This window comes from Adiantum capillus-veneris, chromosome 11, assembly GCF_014529385.1.
Source record: "Adiantum capillus-veneris isolate H3 chromosome 11, ASM1452938v2, whole genome shotgun sequence".
NCBI lineage: Eukaryota > Viridiplantae > Streptophyta > Polypodiopsida > Polypodiales > Pteridaceae > Adiantum > Adiantum capillus-veneris.
The window spans coordinates 81,309,893-81,325,783 of record NC_140941.1 but is presented as its reverse complement, the minus strand read 5'-3'; the positions used below and the strand labels follow the sequence as shown (position 1 = coordinate 81,325,783).

The following is a 15,891-nucleotide window of genomic DNA, read 5'->3' as shown; positions in this document are numbered from 1 at the left end:
AACAAGGCAGACCTTCCCATCTCAGTCTGCTTCCCCAGCCTGAGGAGAGAGTACCTTCCACTCCTATCCACGATAGGCTCAGAGATTGGGACTGTCCTGGAGACACCTCGCACGGCAGCCTCTGTAGCTGCCAAGGCAGCTGGCATTCCCACAGTATGTGTTTTGGTTCGGGACACCCACATCCTCCCGAAGGTCATTCTACTACCTTGGGTGAGTGGTGGTTGGCTCCGCTAGACCGTGGAGTATTCGAGCCTCCCAATCAGTGTTTCATTTGTGATGAGCCTCCCCACCGCCTCCTTCCTCCTCCCCACCTCCCCCCTCTTCTTCTGCCGCTCCCCCCCCCCCCCCCCCCAACTCCTTTATCTCCCACTAGCCCCTCTACTACCACATCTCCTCCTGCAGCCCATCCATGGGGTAGGACCTTCCTCGGTTGCTAAAAGATCTCTTGGCAGCGCTTTTGTAACAAGTCGCTTGGCGAGAGAGGGACAGCCTTTCTTGCGAACCCCCCTTCTGGTGCAGAAGTCTCCCTTTGCAGCAGTTCGTGGGTAGAATGGAAGCCAGAGCAAATCGCACAGAGGGTTGCACTCACAGCGACTGCAGGCCATTAGGGTTACACAACAGCTACAAAGGTCTCTTTAGGGTTGCGCAACTGCAAGAAACGGGGCCTGTTAGGGTTTCGCCACTGCAAGAAACACAACCTATTAGGGTTTCGCCATTGCAGGCAACAGGCAGCTAGAGAGAGAGAGAGAGAGAGAGAGAGAGAGAGAGAGAGAGAGAGAGAGAGAGAGAGAGAGAGAGAGCACGGTGGTGTCCCTTCCGGTATTTCTTTATTATTGCTTCACAAAGGTACAACTCCCCGAGGGTACTGTTCTCTCTCAGACTCTACGTGCAGATGCTCTCTAGAGATTGGCCTTAAGGGCACTTATTAACAGTACAACGGATGCCCCAAAAGAATCACACCCACAAGCACTTGGTCCCAAAAGCATGCACAAACTGCCAGTTTTTCAGCCATTGTTAACACAAACTTCTGACATGGCAGGCCACTGAAGACCCAAAGGGTTAGGACTCCATGAGCGTAGCCCTAGCCAAGCTACAAATTACGATCAAGGGGCCTAAACCCTAGTTGAAGCAAAAGAAGGATTTCCCAACTTGTAGATCATCGCCGAGTGATCCAAATAATAAATTGGGTTGGGATTAAAAATCCTAACCGCCCAACAACTTATGGAACCGGCTGGGATCTTTGCAGAAAACTTCGTAGAGCTCGCTGCAGTTGTCTCCCCCCCCCCCCCGGGTGTTACCTCGCGCTGCCCCCTAGCTACAAACCCCCCCCCCCCCCCCCCCTTCCCCCCCCTTCGCACCCTCGCACTCCATCCCCCTCGCTCCAACCCGACCCCTGTGCTGCTCCCTCGCCCCACCCCTCCTTGCATTGCCCCTCCCGCTGGTTGCCATCTTGCCCGCCCACTCGCTGCCACCCCCCCTCCCCCACAATGGCTTGGGTTTCTGTTCGTGCCTCGACTTTGATGGCTTGACCTTCACCATCGGAGCTCTCTCAGAAACCGTCTTCGTCTGGTCCTCTTCATCCGCAGCATTTACAACAGTAGCCACACATGGAGGCTCATGCTCCGCCCCAGAGGGACTCTCCGGATGCCCCCTCGCCCGACCTTGCAAAGCCCACCATCTAACTTGCTCTCTCGGCGACAGAGCAAGCGAGCCTAGCCGCAGAGGTGGAGCACCTCCAAGCGACCTCCGTTATCTGCAAGATCATTGGCACCCGACCTATCAAAGGAGAGGTGCGTGATCTCCTCCAAGCCTGCCTTTTAGCAAAGGTGGGCAAGATCCTCGACATTCAGCTTCTCGGGCATGGCTATTACCAGATAGAGTTTCAGACTCTCGAGATGGCGTCCAAGGTCATTGCGATTAGCCCCTTGGCCAAAAGAGCAGTTCGATCTTATTTTCGACAGTGGCACCAATGTTTCAACCCAGATACCGACGTTCTTGTTGACAAGGCAGACCTTCCCATCTCAATCTGCTTCCCCGGCCTGAGGAGGGAGTATCTTCCGCTCCTATCTAAGATAGACTCAAAGATTGGGACTGTCCTGGAGAGACCTCGCACGGCAGCCTCTGTAGCTGCCAAGGCAGTTGGCATTCCCACAGTACGTGTTATGTTCGAGACACCCACACCCTCCCGAAGGTCATTCCACTACCTCGGGTGAGTGGTGGTTGGCTCCGCCAGAGCGTGGAGTATTCGAGCCTCCCGAATCCGTTTCATTTGTCGGCTCTCGAAACAGTGTTTCATTTGCGATGAGCCCCCCCCCCCCCCCCCCCCCCCCCCCCCCCCCCCCCCCGGGCCTCCTTCCTCCTCCCCGCCTCGCTCCTCTCCTTCTGCCGCTCCCCGCCCCCCCACTCCTTCATCTCCCACTAGCCCGCCTGCTAAAACATCTCCTCCCACTCCTACCCCGCAGCATAGTTACCCAGAACATGAAGGTCCGGAACGGGACGAGAACGGAGAGGAGGAGGGGAGCCGGAATGGTCGACTAAAGCAAGGCTTGAATTACCTCCATTCAGCTTAGTCCCAAATCAACTCCTAAACAATCCCAAAACTGTCCCCAAATTTGCCCCAAACCTGCCCTCAAACTGCCCCAAATATGTCTCCCAAACAACCCCAAATCTTCCCCCAAATGCCTACTTTTGCCCGTTCCCCCTCGTTCCGCAACACCGTTCCGGTTACACCCCGTTCCGGAATAGTGTTCCATTCCCTACTCCGTTTCGGGAATGGAACTCGTTCAGAACGCCATTTCGGAACGTTTGGGTTGTGTTCCGCCTGTTCCCTGTTGCACTGCCCCGCAGCCCACACATGTGGTAGGACCTTTCTCGGCTACTAGGAGATCTCTTGGTAGCGCTTTTGCCACAAGTCGCTTGGCGAGAGAGGGACAGCCTTTCTTGCAAACCCCCCTTCTGGTGCACACGTCTCCCTTTGCAGCAATTCCTCGTGGACTGAGGAGCTTCGACATTCGTCGTAGGTGGGATTGCTTCGCCTACGACTTCACACGTTTTCTCGGCGACCCTTCACCAGACTTTGAGGCAGCTTATTTCCGAGTTCATGTACTGTTCCTTGCAACTAGAGGGATAGAGGCCTTGGACTCAGTGGTTGGCTTCTCTTTTCCCATATGTGACAGGGACCAATCGGAGTGGACTCTGGACTCGGTGATGGAGTGGCTGCAGGCATAGGCCCTCGAGTTCTCTCACCACATGGGAGACCTCGGGGTTACAGACCTAGTACAAACTTTGTGGCCGTTGGCCAAGTTCTCAGTGACACCTCCAGACTTGGCACGATGTAGACACATTGTGGTACACTTCTTTACTGACACGCAGAGCCCACCATGCTATGTATACATACATGAGGACTCTTGGACAGAGAAGGTTGCCCTGTGCACGGCACGCTCTTCTTGGGCCTCGGCTAGACATTCTTTGCAATCAGGTCTATCTCGTGGATGCTCAGATGCAGATTATTCCCCATCCAAGCCAGTCTCGAAGATAGCACGGTTAGCTCCTACTACAGCATCAATTCTTTCTCGTCTCCATGAGGATTGTCTCATGGAACGTGCAGAGGTTAGGTGGGCCCCAGTTTCCGCGCCAGCGGGGTCAATTGCGTCAAGAGCTGCAGCAATGCCTTGTGGATAGAGAGATTCATCTTCTTATGCTGCAGTAGTATCACAAGACGGGCACCACGGGCCAATAGGAAAGAACAGACTGAACAGACTTTTAGCACTTCATTAACAATTGAACTAAGAGAGAGAGAGAGAGAGAGACAACGCGCGACACGGGGTGGCGGAATTCCACCCCAGAGAGTACTGGCCCCAAACCTTGGCGCCCCTTTCGGTATTTCTTTATATTGCATCAACACAGTACAAGCCGGTACTCCAGACTCTGCACCTTCTCTAGGAAGCATGCTAGAGAATGAGCCCTAACCTCATATTTAAAGGCCCTAGGCCCCAAAAGCAGTTTACAGTAAAAAGACTTCAAACTCAAAAGCATATGATCCAAAAGCAAAGCCAAAAAGCTGCCAGCGTAAATCATGGAAATCGGTACAGTCCTGCCACGTCAGCATTGCCAGCGCAAAAAGCGGAAATCCGTACAGTTCTACCACGTCAACAATCAGCGGAATTTTCAAAAATCCGTATAATCTGCCACGTCACCAATCCGGCGGAAATGTGCAGCTTTCTGCTTCTGTTGCTTCTGCTTCTTCTAGGGTTTAGGCCCCTCGGCCGCCATCTACAAGTTGGCTCCATTCTACAAGGCTTTGACACGTCATCAGTTTGTCACATCTCCCGTTCTTGAAAGAGAGTAATCGTCCACGATTACAGTATATCTACAAAACAGCTCAAGTTAGCTCAAAAATTTCCGAGAGACAATCAGTTTGCTCTTTTTGTGCAGGAGTTAGCTTCTCTTTTGATCAAGGAGTTAGCTCCTCCTTTCGTCCAGATTGGAACTCTTGATATTCCGGCGTAGTAAAATTAGCCATCACACCTAGACCGTACTGATCTTCCACGGGTGTCTTGATGCACTAAAATTACATACCCAGGCAATCTCATCCAATTAGGAATATTCAGTGGTTGGCACATCACAATGCAAAACAAATGCTCACATATGTTAAGACATAAAAACATAAAGTCGCCGATGAACACTCCTCCCGCATAACCTAACAAGGTCAGGGCCGGGAGATTCAAGGACTCCCTCATCACTCCTCCCACATAACCTAAAAAGTCCGAGCCGGGAGATATAGAGGCCTTTTACAACCAAACGCCTCCCAGCCGGCAACCTGCGTCGTTTGGAAGTGCTGAGAGTAACCACTGCTCAGACTTCTTAATACTCCTCCCGCATAACCATTCACAGCAATCTATTTTTTAAGCATACAACCAAACGCTCCCCAGACACCCCGTCTGCGTCGTTTGGAGGTTCAAACAATAGCAAAACAACATTTCTCACTACTCCACCTAGGAGTAAAATCACCAATCATTGAAACCAGTATTAAAACCAGAGTCAAACTTTTCAAATCGGCACCAAGACAAGTTCAAAACAGATACCATCCAATCCAAACAAATTTCAAACAATACTTTCTAGCTATAAAGAAAAAAAAACAAGTAGAGAGTTCATTTGAGGTTTTGTTCGGACAACCGAACTTTGAGGACGACTGGCTTGTCCTTTTGCATCACGGTGATGGTTCGGTTCCGAACCCGGAGAGTCGCATCATTCTTGTCGTGCCAAGGCATGCCCAAGAGAACGTCGCAATTGCCCAACTTCATGATGTGGAAATTAGCTTTTCCATGATAATTTTGAATAGTCACTGGAAGAGCACCAATGAGCGGTACCACTTTCTGAGTTTTCCCTGTGGCTAGCTCAGCTTCAATTTCTCCACCCTCTGCATCATAATCAAAGTCCAGCTGCTTTAAGAATTCTAGATGGATGAAGTTCTCTGAAGCTCCGGGGTCAAAGAAAATAAGGGCTTTGAAGCCATCGACTTTGCCATATGCTCGACACAATTCATTTGTACTCTCAAGGCGTATGCCATAAATATCAGGAACTAGTCCAATAGCGGGTCTAGCTCTCTTAGCAGGAGATGGCGCTAGGGTTTTGTCGACCGTAGGTGCGGACGTGGGCTCCTCTGGTCTATCAGTGTGCTTGGGACAATTAGAATGATTATGCCCTGTTTGAAAGCATCCAAAGCATCTACCTTCTTGTAGTAAGGTGTCTCGTTGTTGAGGCGTCAAACGAGGCCTTTGTGGTTGACTTTCACGAGACTCTCGAGACTTTGTTCTTTGTTGGCGAGAGTTGTGGTTCGTGGCCAGAGATTCTTCTGTGGTAAACTCTAGCTTTCCCTTCATCAGTTTGTAGCCGACCGCGGCATGGTCCATAAGTTCTTGCATAGTAGAGACTTGCTTGGATAGACAATATTCCTGCAATGGTGATGGTAGTCCAATGGTATATCGCTCGCAATGGGCCTCCAAGGGAACAGATCTAAAGAAGGACATCGGAAGGTACACGTCGAGAAACCTTTAGTTATATTCGTCCATGGTTTCGGTGGCAAGCATTTTCAAGTTGCCCCACTCTACCAAAATCCGGACTTCAAACATAGAAGTCATGTAACTACGTGCAAAAACTGTCTTGAAAGCTTGCCAGGTCCTTGGAGCATGCGGTTGTGTCGCGATTGAACTCCACCATTGCATAGCATTATCTCTAAGAAAACCCGCTGCTCGAGAAATCTTGGATTCTTTTGTATAGTTCCCCAAAGCATAGATGTTGTTGAATTGTTGTAGGAACTGCAATGCTTTCTTGCGATCTTTCACTCCGGAAAAGTTGAGAAAATTGATTTTCGTGCCGCCATCTTTGAAATCTTTGGGTTGGTTAGGCGCATATCTCGAGTATGGATAATAAGGGTATCCATATGGGCTCCAACCATGGTAGCTTGGTGGCGGTGGTGGTGGAGGTGGGGGCAATGGCGGTGGCAAAGGCGGTTGCACTGGATCAGGGTCAGATGGCTGCACCAAATTCCTGAAGACTCCCCCAATCGGAACAGACGGCTGAGAAGGTTTCCGGTTGGAAGCTCTCGTACTTTTTGGTACCGGAGAAGGAGGTACCACCTAGGGCATCAAAGGGGGTAACATGGAGTTCAAAAATTGTTGAAAACTTTGCAGCATCGGAAGATTCTGCTGAGGATGCCGCGAAAGAATGTCGTGAAGCTCGTTGAGCAGAAGCTGCAAATATTCTGTTGAATCCATGAATTCCAAATCTTGAGTTCTTTATGGCTTATGCCCTGTAAGACACAGCGATGAAGACAAGAGCGCACCCGATGCGCGATGAAGTAAGGGTGGAAGTGGCTAACAAGTCCGGTGTCGGAGGAGGCCGAAGATACCTCAAATCAAATTCCAATAGCTTTGTCTGCTCTTTGGTAGGACCGGTATGCTTTCAGAAAAGCACACGCCTGATGCTATGATACCACTGTCACAAGACGGGCACCACGTGCAAACAGAAAAGAACAGATTGAACAGACTTTTAGCACTTCATTAACAATTGAGCTGAGAGAGAGAGAGAGAGAGAGAGAGAGAGAGAGACGACACGCAACATGGAGTGGCATAAATTCCACCCCAGAGAGTATTGGCCCCAAACCTTGGCACCCCTTTCGGTATTTCTTTATATTGCATCAACACAGTACAAGCCGGTACTCTAGACTCTGCACCCTCTTCAGGAAGCATGCCAAAGAGTGAGCCCTAACCTCATATTTAGAGGCCCTAGGCCCCAAAAGCAGTTTACAGTAAAAAGCCTTCAAACTCAAAAGCATCTGGTCCAAAAGCAAAGCCAAAAAGCTGACAACGTAAATCACGGAAATCTGTACAGTCCTGCCACATCAGCATTGCCAGCGTAAAAAGCAAAAATCCGTACAGTTCTGCCACGTCAACAATCAGCAGAATTTTCAAAAATCCGTACAATCTGCCATGTCAGCAGCCCGGCGGAAATGTGATGCTTTCTTCTTCTGTTACTTCTGTTGCTTCTGCTTCTTCAAGGGTTTAGGCCCCTCGGCTGGCATTTGCAAGTTGGCTCCATTCTACAGGGCTTTGACACGTCCTCAGTTTGTTACAAGTAGCATCATCTTTGTGAGAGCCACATAGACGATAAGGTCAGCTTTTGCGTGGGTGATATGAGACATTTTGGTCAGCTGCATTTGGACTTGGCCATATCTAGGGAGAGGTATGTATGACTATTGTGGACTCTTGGCAGCAGGCCATTGTGGGCAAAGGTATTATTGTGACTGGCAAGGCTTAGTGGATTACTATGCAGGTTCACGGCTGCCTCTTGGGCTTCCTGAACATCTATGCGCCCAATATGTCAAGTGCGCGTACAGAGTTTTGGTCTCACATTGTAGAGTCTCTGCCACATGCCGAGCAATGGTGCATTGGGGGTCACTTCAACATGCTAGAGGACCCCTCTGACAGGATTGGCGGTAGCCATGCTACTGTACACGCATCTAAGTTGGCAGCTTGGGAGAGGCTATGTATGACTTTGAGCGTTTCAGCTTTGTAAGGATGCTGAGTTTGCAGACGACTCAGCTTTGTACTTGGAAGGCCAAGAGGCCAACCTGCACAGGTGTGAGCAAGATCTCGAGACATTTTGTTGTGCATCAGGCGCACTGATCAACTGGAGATTGGCAGTGCTCCTACGCCTGATTGGCTGTCGGGTAAGGGTTTTAGATGGATTCCCCCAGGGACTGCAGTACTCTACTACTTTTAGGTTGGCCTGGACTTATTGTCTCCTGAGCAGCACATTGCTCCCCTCCTCCTGTCCATCAAGAGGAAGTTGCTACATTGGATCTTTTCGAGCTCCTCCATCAGCTAGATAGAGAGGCTGATTGGGAACTTTCTTTGGTCAGCGCATGACACTCAGATAGCCCATGCCAAAGTAGCCTAGCAAGTCATAACTCTACCTTGTTCTCAAGGGGGGTTGGGGATCATAGACCCAGCACAGCAGAGCAAAGCCCTTCTTGGGATGTTTGTTGTCAGAGGACTGCTTCCAGGGGAGGAGCCCTGGAAGGAGTTTTTGCTTCAGCGGCTTACAGCTCGAGTGCCTCAGGCACGAGGCCCTTGGAGACCTTCCACCAGATGGATCTTTACAGAGATGCACAGAGTTGGTTTGAGCAGGAGACTGGAGAATCGTTTTGTTGTGAGCCTGCTTCGCTCTTGGGAGCAACTGTGGAGAGGCCTGAAGCAGCACCAATCCACCTACACGGAGGGGCGCTTGAGACATCCCCTTGTTTGGAACCCCAAGGTCAGCACTCAGAAAGGACACTTAGTTGGTGGTAGGCCTCATGTCTCTTGGGGTCCCATGGCAGAGGACCCAACACGCACTCTAGGTGACTCGCTTCAGTTTTCACGTTTGCCAGGGAGTTACAAAACATCCAGCTGTAGGGCATGAGAGGGGTGCAGAGCATGTGTCAGGACAACACAAAGGCAGTACCAACTGAGCGGCTCACACCTCTAGAGACAGCATCTCCCAGATGGATGGGGGCCTTCACATGACTAGAGGTCCTTATCGCAGTTCGAGCTTGCTCTGAGATTGTACCCTCCATGTTCCTCGAGATACAAGGCGAGGGTCGACTACACAAAGTCTCGATAAAGCCTCCACATGTTGCAGAGTGTTGTTTTCAGAGGATCCGAGTAGTGGGCATCTGGGTGACGATCTGTGTCATCGACCCTGAACCAGCAGCTCTTGAGACAGGCCATTGGAGGCTTTGGGCTTGGGAGAGTTGTCCACTAGCACAAGTGCAATGGGATCCTGGAGAGTGGTTTTGGAGGGACCCCTTCTCCTCAGCCGACCATCCAAGGGTCCGTTTCTTTCAGTACACTATTCAATGGGACATCACATATTGGCAACACAGAGAGAGGCTCGTCCTACTGCAGCACCTCATTGGCAGGAGGAGGGTCTCACAGCTCAGTTCTTGTCAGCCTTTTGGGCGAGGTTGTGGCACGCCAGACAGCCGCGACGAGTCACTTTGTTTCAGTGGCTAGTTGCACATAGAGCTACAGCAGTGGGGAGCTGGCTAGTACATAGTGGCCTTTCGGCAACATGCGCATCTTGTGACCATCCTTTGGAGAGTCAGCATCATTGTCTATGGGACTGCCCTATGGCACAACAGGTTTGGCTTTGAGTCATTCGGCTGATGCCAGCTCTTTCCATAGCACAACGGTACACTTGGGGGGCAGCTGCTTGGTCCACTCTCACGGGCCCTGCACTACAGCTTGAGCTATCCTCCACCAGTAGGATGATAGTGATACAGGGGGGACGACCTACACTCCAACCTGCTACAGAGCTTACCCCAGAGGGGTGGTGCACTGAGAGAGGTGTGTTGGGAGCTTGTCTCTGGCCTGACACTCTGGTTCATTTGGCGGGCCAGCTGCTTCCACATCTCCGAGGCTCGTCTTGTGCCACCAGCGGCAACTCTTCAAGATTTCTGGCTGGAGTTGATCCATACTCTCAGGGGGCAATTCGAGAGACTTCAAGGCAGCACCGACCGCATGCGGGAGCGCAGAGAGGAGTTCCTTCGACTGTGGCACCCTGGGCCTTTCTTCACCATGGTCCGGGGTGAGCTTAGATGGCACTAGTGTCCACTTGTGTGGCTTTTCCCTCCTCCCATCTCTTGATTTAGCCCTCATTATACATATGCTTTTTTTTCATTAGGAGAGCCTCCCCTTATGGTTGATGTAGCCCTCTCTAGTAGAGGTGGTTGTAAAATAAAAATAAAGCGCGCGCACACACACACACTACCCAATTTGCATAGAAGTTGATGATGTGGCATGCTGTATGGACAGCCCCGTGATTCGTGGCAGAGCATGATGATGCGGCAATGTGTACGGACCAGTCCGCAGGGCGAGTGCTTTTGAACAAGATGCTTTTAGACTTTTTTTTTCTCATGAAATACGTGTTGTGGTCTCTCTCTCTCTCTCTCTCTCTCTCTCTCTCTCTCTCTCTCTCTCTCTCTCTCTCTCTGTGGCATTCTACGTGGAGTAGCAAAGCAGAGCCACAGAGTTGTACCCGTTGAAGTAATATAAAGAAATACCGAAAGGGGCACCATCGTTTGGAGCCATTGCAGTCTGGGAGTGGAACTCCGCCACTCCATATCTTGTGTGGATAATCTCTGTCTTTTCGTTCAATGCTAAACGTCTGTCTTAGAATGTTCTTTTCAGTTGGCATGTGGGACAGAATCTCCCAGTTCTCCATAGCTTTCAATAGTACTTGAATTACCATGCTACCGCCTCTGTTGCCTCAGGTTGTTCCTCCTCTTCCGGCATCAGAAAGCACAAGGGCTTCAAATCAACAACCTACTCAGTCTTCGATTCGGATCAGGGGAGTTTTCAGGAATATGGTTCAATCTGTTGACGTGTACCCAGTGCAACCGCCTCCTCCACCTCCATTGCCACCACCTCTCCCACCTCCACCCGGATACAATGGTTGGAATCTGTATGGTTTCCCCTATTATTATCCACATCTTGGGGTTGCACCAAATCAACCAAAGGGTTCAAGGATGGGGGAACTACAGTACCATTTTTCACTTTTTCTGGTTCAACTCCTGGTACCTCCCCAACGCTCAACCTACAGGCACAGCGTTTAAATAAATCCCAAAAAAAACATTTGTGAAATCAAAAGCTCAGATGTCAAGTCCTTTAAACTCTCAAAAAGTTCCTTGCTACAGAAGTGTGCTATTTTTTAGTTGGCTGTTTACCCCTTACCTTGTCTTGAAACTTTCAAAATTCTTCAGATCCAACATACATTACAAGTGTTTCTAAAGCTTTGACCAAGAAAAAAAAAGAAACATTAAATAGCTACAAAGATTGACCTTTCCAAGTAAAATTCCAAATTCCTTATGATATATGTTTCCTAGACAGCACTATGCAAACAAATAGTCATCACAAGAAACATCGGAAATTATTTGTTTCACCTTACGCCATATTTCTCAATTAGAGAACCACTGAAGTAAGCACTCACAATGCCTCCTGCTGCAGAAGAACCCCAACAAAGAGACTGTATAGAACCTGATGTACTCTGGGATTCACCACGAGCCCTCTCCACAGCCATAGAATCAACCACCTGAGCAATAGAAAGACGCAGAGTACAGAATAGCATGCAATCAACACATAGTATAGAATGATAACTCATCACAAGAGCCTACTCCAGAGAGGCCTGCAACATACCACATCCGAAAATGCCACAGAGAGAGAACTCGAGAGGATTGCTACTATGGCACCATACTTGTTGTCCACAAACATGGCCATTATAGCCCAAGAAATAGCACCAAGAAGGCCACATGCCACAAGATAAGACCTCCTTCTATAGCCAAAAAGTGGAAGCCCATCACTGTCAAGGCAAAACGAGATGAGAAGGGATGCTGACAAATTTTCCAAGATAATACCACTAGAATCACGAACCTTATGAAGCCATACAGTGGTTTTATTAGCCAAGGAGCAGCTGATACGCCAGATATAATGGCAGTCTGAAACCAAATAAAGGGCACGGGATCATTTGGTGTTAAATGGTGTTGCACACGGGAAAATTGAAGTTCTTAACATTGCTCACCTCCGCTGGATCTAAATGAAGATCATCCTTCAAGAAAAAGTTCACAGCAAGCTTCGAAAGCCCCAGGACACCTTGTACAAAATAAACCATTGCAATAGCTATTGTGTCTGGTGACAACTGGACACCGAAAAGCTTTCTTCCTTGTTCATTTGCCAATTTTTGTTTTGACTCAGCTTCAACACCATCACCATGAAAGCCTCCCTCAACATCATCCTCAGTTTTTTCCTCAGCTCTCATGAATTGTTGACCTTGTGCTGGTGAGATGAGAGATAAATTAAGAGCCATCAAGAACCCACTCTTATAATACTGCCAAGTTGGCACAAACAAAAGTTTAAAGGGAACGACTAGAAATTTTGCAAAAGCAATTATCCATAGTATGCGGTGTAAACCAGGGGTCCCAATGCCGACATTCTGCCCAGTCTTGTCCTTTTATAGGCAAGGAGAAATTTTCAAAAAGTAGTTCCTACCATGAAGCTCTGATTCATGATACTGACAACAAGTGCCTTTCCTACCTCCAAAAGGTGAAAGTTCAAACAGGTGGTTGAATGCTGACACACAAGGTAGGCATCTGCACTCTAAAGAGTAGAGGCTGAACAGATTAGTATTCTATGGTGTTGAGCTCAAGAAGCAGCCTTAGGCTCTGATATTAACTAGTAGTAGGGGGTGACCATGGAGAGAACACCAAAACCAGGGAGAGTTGCATGCACAGTTTAGAGCATGAAAAAATGCTTTAGAAAAGGTGGAACTGTTTAGATTTCTGCATGCTGTCTCTTACATGGTAGAAAGATATTCTGGACCTCCCATACTCTGTACTTCAAGTAGGCACACATTAACTTAATTGACAATTCACCAACTGAATCAGCTCACTCAGCAGGAAAGCCACAATCATGGCTCTAAACGTGAACTCAAGTGATTCTAGGTTATGATAAAGGGACCATGTCGTGATGATGTGGCCATCATGCTTCACTCTTCAGTGCTACTTGAAGAAGACGGAAGCAATGGCTAACTCAAATTGGCAATAGAACACCATGTTGCACAACTCAGACAAGCTGAATACTAAAATGCTTGTGCATAGTCTCAAATTCCATAGTTTTCTTCTTCAATAGACTAGCTATAGAAATCTCCAATGAAGTGCCCAACGTTTACATCAAATCAAAATTAATGCCTTTTCACGATGTGGCACAGAAAGCACTCAATTTGTAACCACCTTCTTCCTCAGCAAAAGGGGTGCAATCACCACAAACACAGGTTGTATAGTTAAAATAACAAGGGGGAAGTCAAGGTATGTCATCTCATGCTCCCTCTTCACCGATCATGCTTTACTGCCTACAAATCTGCATCAGCTCTTGTGCTGGATGAAGATGACTGGAATGATAAACAATCACAAGTTCCCTGCATTGGCCAGCATTGGGAAGGCCATCCACTTGTGCCACGCCTGCTTCTCAACAACTCTATTGCTGCCTCTAGTTTGAGCTGGCTATGTTCAAGGGTTCCTTTGTATCCATCTGGGAACATGACCACTTGAGTCCGTGCGTACTTGTTTCACTATGTGTTATCTCTGTGTGCGCCTTTCGTTTTCGATTTCCAAGGAGACGGCTAATATTAGCCTTCGCTTTTTTATGGAATGCGCTCATCGTGCTCTGCGTGAGTCCTTCAATCACCATCCCTATGACTACGACCCCTTCTATATCCTCTCTGTCATGCTCTCTTCGTCTTTCATACCTTCTCTCATGTCGATCATGTCCAAGGGCGGTCCAAGGAGAGTGCCTTGACTTTGCATCTGCTGAAAACTACCCAGCGCTTCCTTGTTACAGCCCCATGTTGGGGTTTCGTGCAATTAGCACAGTCCAAGAACATCCCAGACAAAAAGCTCATCCAAACTTTTTGTGCTTTCATGAGGACGCCACATTTGGCATGCATATTGATCAAAGCATTACCAAGCATGACATGTTTCTCCAACAGCCCGTGACTAGTTCCAGTCTCTATTTCATCAATCGTTGTCACTGCCAGCATATCGATTGTACCTGCCCCTGCAATCATCATGCCGTATGTGAGTCCTTCAATCACCATCTCCATGGCTACGATCCCTTCTATATTCATCCTCTCTGTCATAGTCTCTTCATCTCTCATGCCTTTTCTCATGTTGATCATGTCGAAGGAGAGGCCCTAATTTTGCATCTGCTGAAAACAGCCCAGCACTTCCTTGTTACAACCATGTTGGGCATATCCTACGATTGGCACATTCCAAAAACAACATCCCAGATCATCAAATGCTTTTTGAGCTTTCATGAGGATGCCACATTTGGCATGCATATCGACCAAAGAATTGTCAAGCCTTTCGGCGGCACCTATGGCTTCAGGCAAGGATCAGTCGACTCCCTTTGCATCCGGAGATGCGGGAAGGGATCACAACGAAGATTCAAGCAAGGAGTATGGCCCGCCTCGGCCTACTCAAGCGGAGCGTCGAGAGATGGAGCGTCGTCAATTGATCGGCGACGCAACAAAGATGATGCTTTAATTTTGCCAAGGACCCGAAGATGGCAAAATATATGATGCATGAATTGCTCAACTTTTTGACGTGCAAAGCAAAGCTAAAAAGCACGGCAAAAAGCAGAAGAGAGGCACTGACTTCCCAGGCTATTCGGGTCGTCAGTCGACATTTGAAAAGGGAAAGAAACAGAAGAAGCGTGTTCAATTTTAAGGAGTACCCAGTTCTTCTTCCTCTTCTTCTTCTAGTAGTTCTTCTAGCTCATCTGACTCGAGCGAAGAAGACCGCAAAGGCAAAAAAGCGAAGCAAGAAACAACGCTTCGGAAAGGGCAAGAAAAAGACAAAGAAGTCTAAATCTCGCCCAGTGAGAGACAGTTCTACAGAGGACTCGTCTACAGACAGTTTAGACTCTGACCACAGCAACTTTTATGCAAAGAAGAAGAACTTTTATAAAGCCAACCAGTATGACTTTCTGGAAGACAAAAGCAAGAAAGTCCGAGAGTTTAAGGAAGGTGGACACAGTCAATCAAATTTGACACGTTTTCGGCATATAGAGATTCTTCGAAGGCTTTGTCTTTTGTACAGCAGTTTGACATCATTTTCACGGGAGGACATTACTCAAAGCACTCTAAGATTCGGCGAGATGCCTCTTACCTTAAGGGGAATGCTCAAACTTGGTGGTCCACGCTTCTATTAAACAAGACTGCGCCAATTAAATGGATGAAATTCAAGAGCCTTTTTATTTCTTCATGGCTGACTTGAGAGTATGAACGCGACATACGAACTGCTTGGAACCATCTTCGGATGACCAAGAAGGACATAGTGGACGCTTCTTGCGAGAGATTCTGGAGCTCTTTTCTACCCGCCTCTTCATTTAAGAAGATCTCGTTCAAGAAACAGATTGAGCGGTTTACCTTGGGTCTTCCTACAGAGATCCGAGCTCACTGCTTGGAACAAAAGACAGCTTCCATTCAAGAGTTGATGAGCTATGCGAAACGGGGTTTTGCCATTCACTCTGGCAATCTGACCTACCCCGCCAATGAGATCATGACACAGAGCCGGACAGATTTTAACAAATGAAAGTAGAAAGAGAAAGAGCAACCCAGAAAAGAAAGATGCACGACCCAAGCTTACTCCTCAGGAGAGAGCTCGCTTCATCAGGGAAGGAAAGTGCTTTGGATGCGGGGAATCTGGACATATCTCCGCGAAGTTCCCTAAAAGGCACAGAAAAAACAGAATGACAAGGACGACGAAAGGCCTGAGAGTTCAAGAGCAACCGAGGA

At 48.4% G+C, this 15,891-nt stretch overlaps 1 protein-coding gene across 3 annotated transcripts in view; it reads right to left on the bottom strand.

Moving 5' to 3' along the window:
- The window catches only part of LOC147447533 (Major facilitator superfamily protein), a 58,746-nt gene that overhangs the window by 23,225 nt on the left and 19,630 nt on the right, over positions 1 to 15,891 (bottom strand). For all 3 annotated transcript variants that reach the window (XM_086523284.1, XM_086523283.1, XM_086523282.1), the window contains 4 exons: positions 12,121 to 12,374; positions 11,973 to 12,037; positions 11,739 to 11,901; positions 11,486 to 11,634 (listed from right to left, as the gene is read on the bottom strand). In XM_086523284.1, coding sequence (XP_086379410.1) covers positions 11,486 to 11,634; positions 11,739 to 11,901; positions 11,973 to 12,037; positions 12,121 to 12,374 — 631 coding nt within the window. The remainder of the gene's footprint in view (positions 1 to 11,485; positions 11,635 to 11,738; positions 11,902 to 11,972; positions 12,038 to 12,120; positions 12,375 to 15,891) is intronic.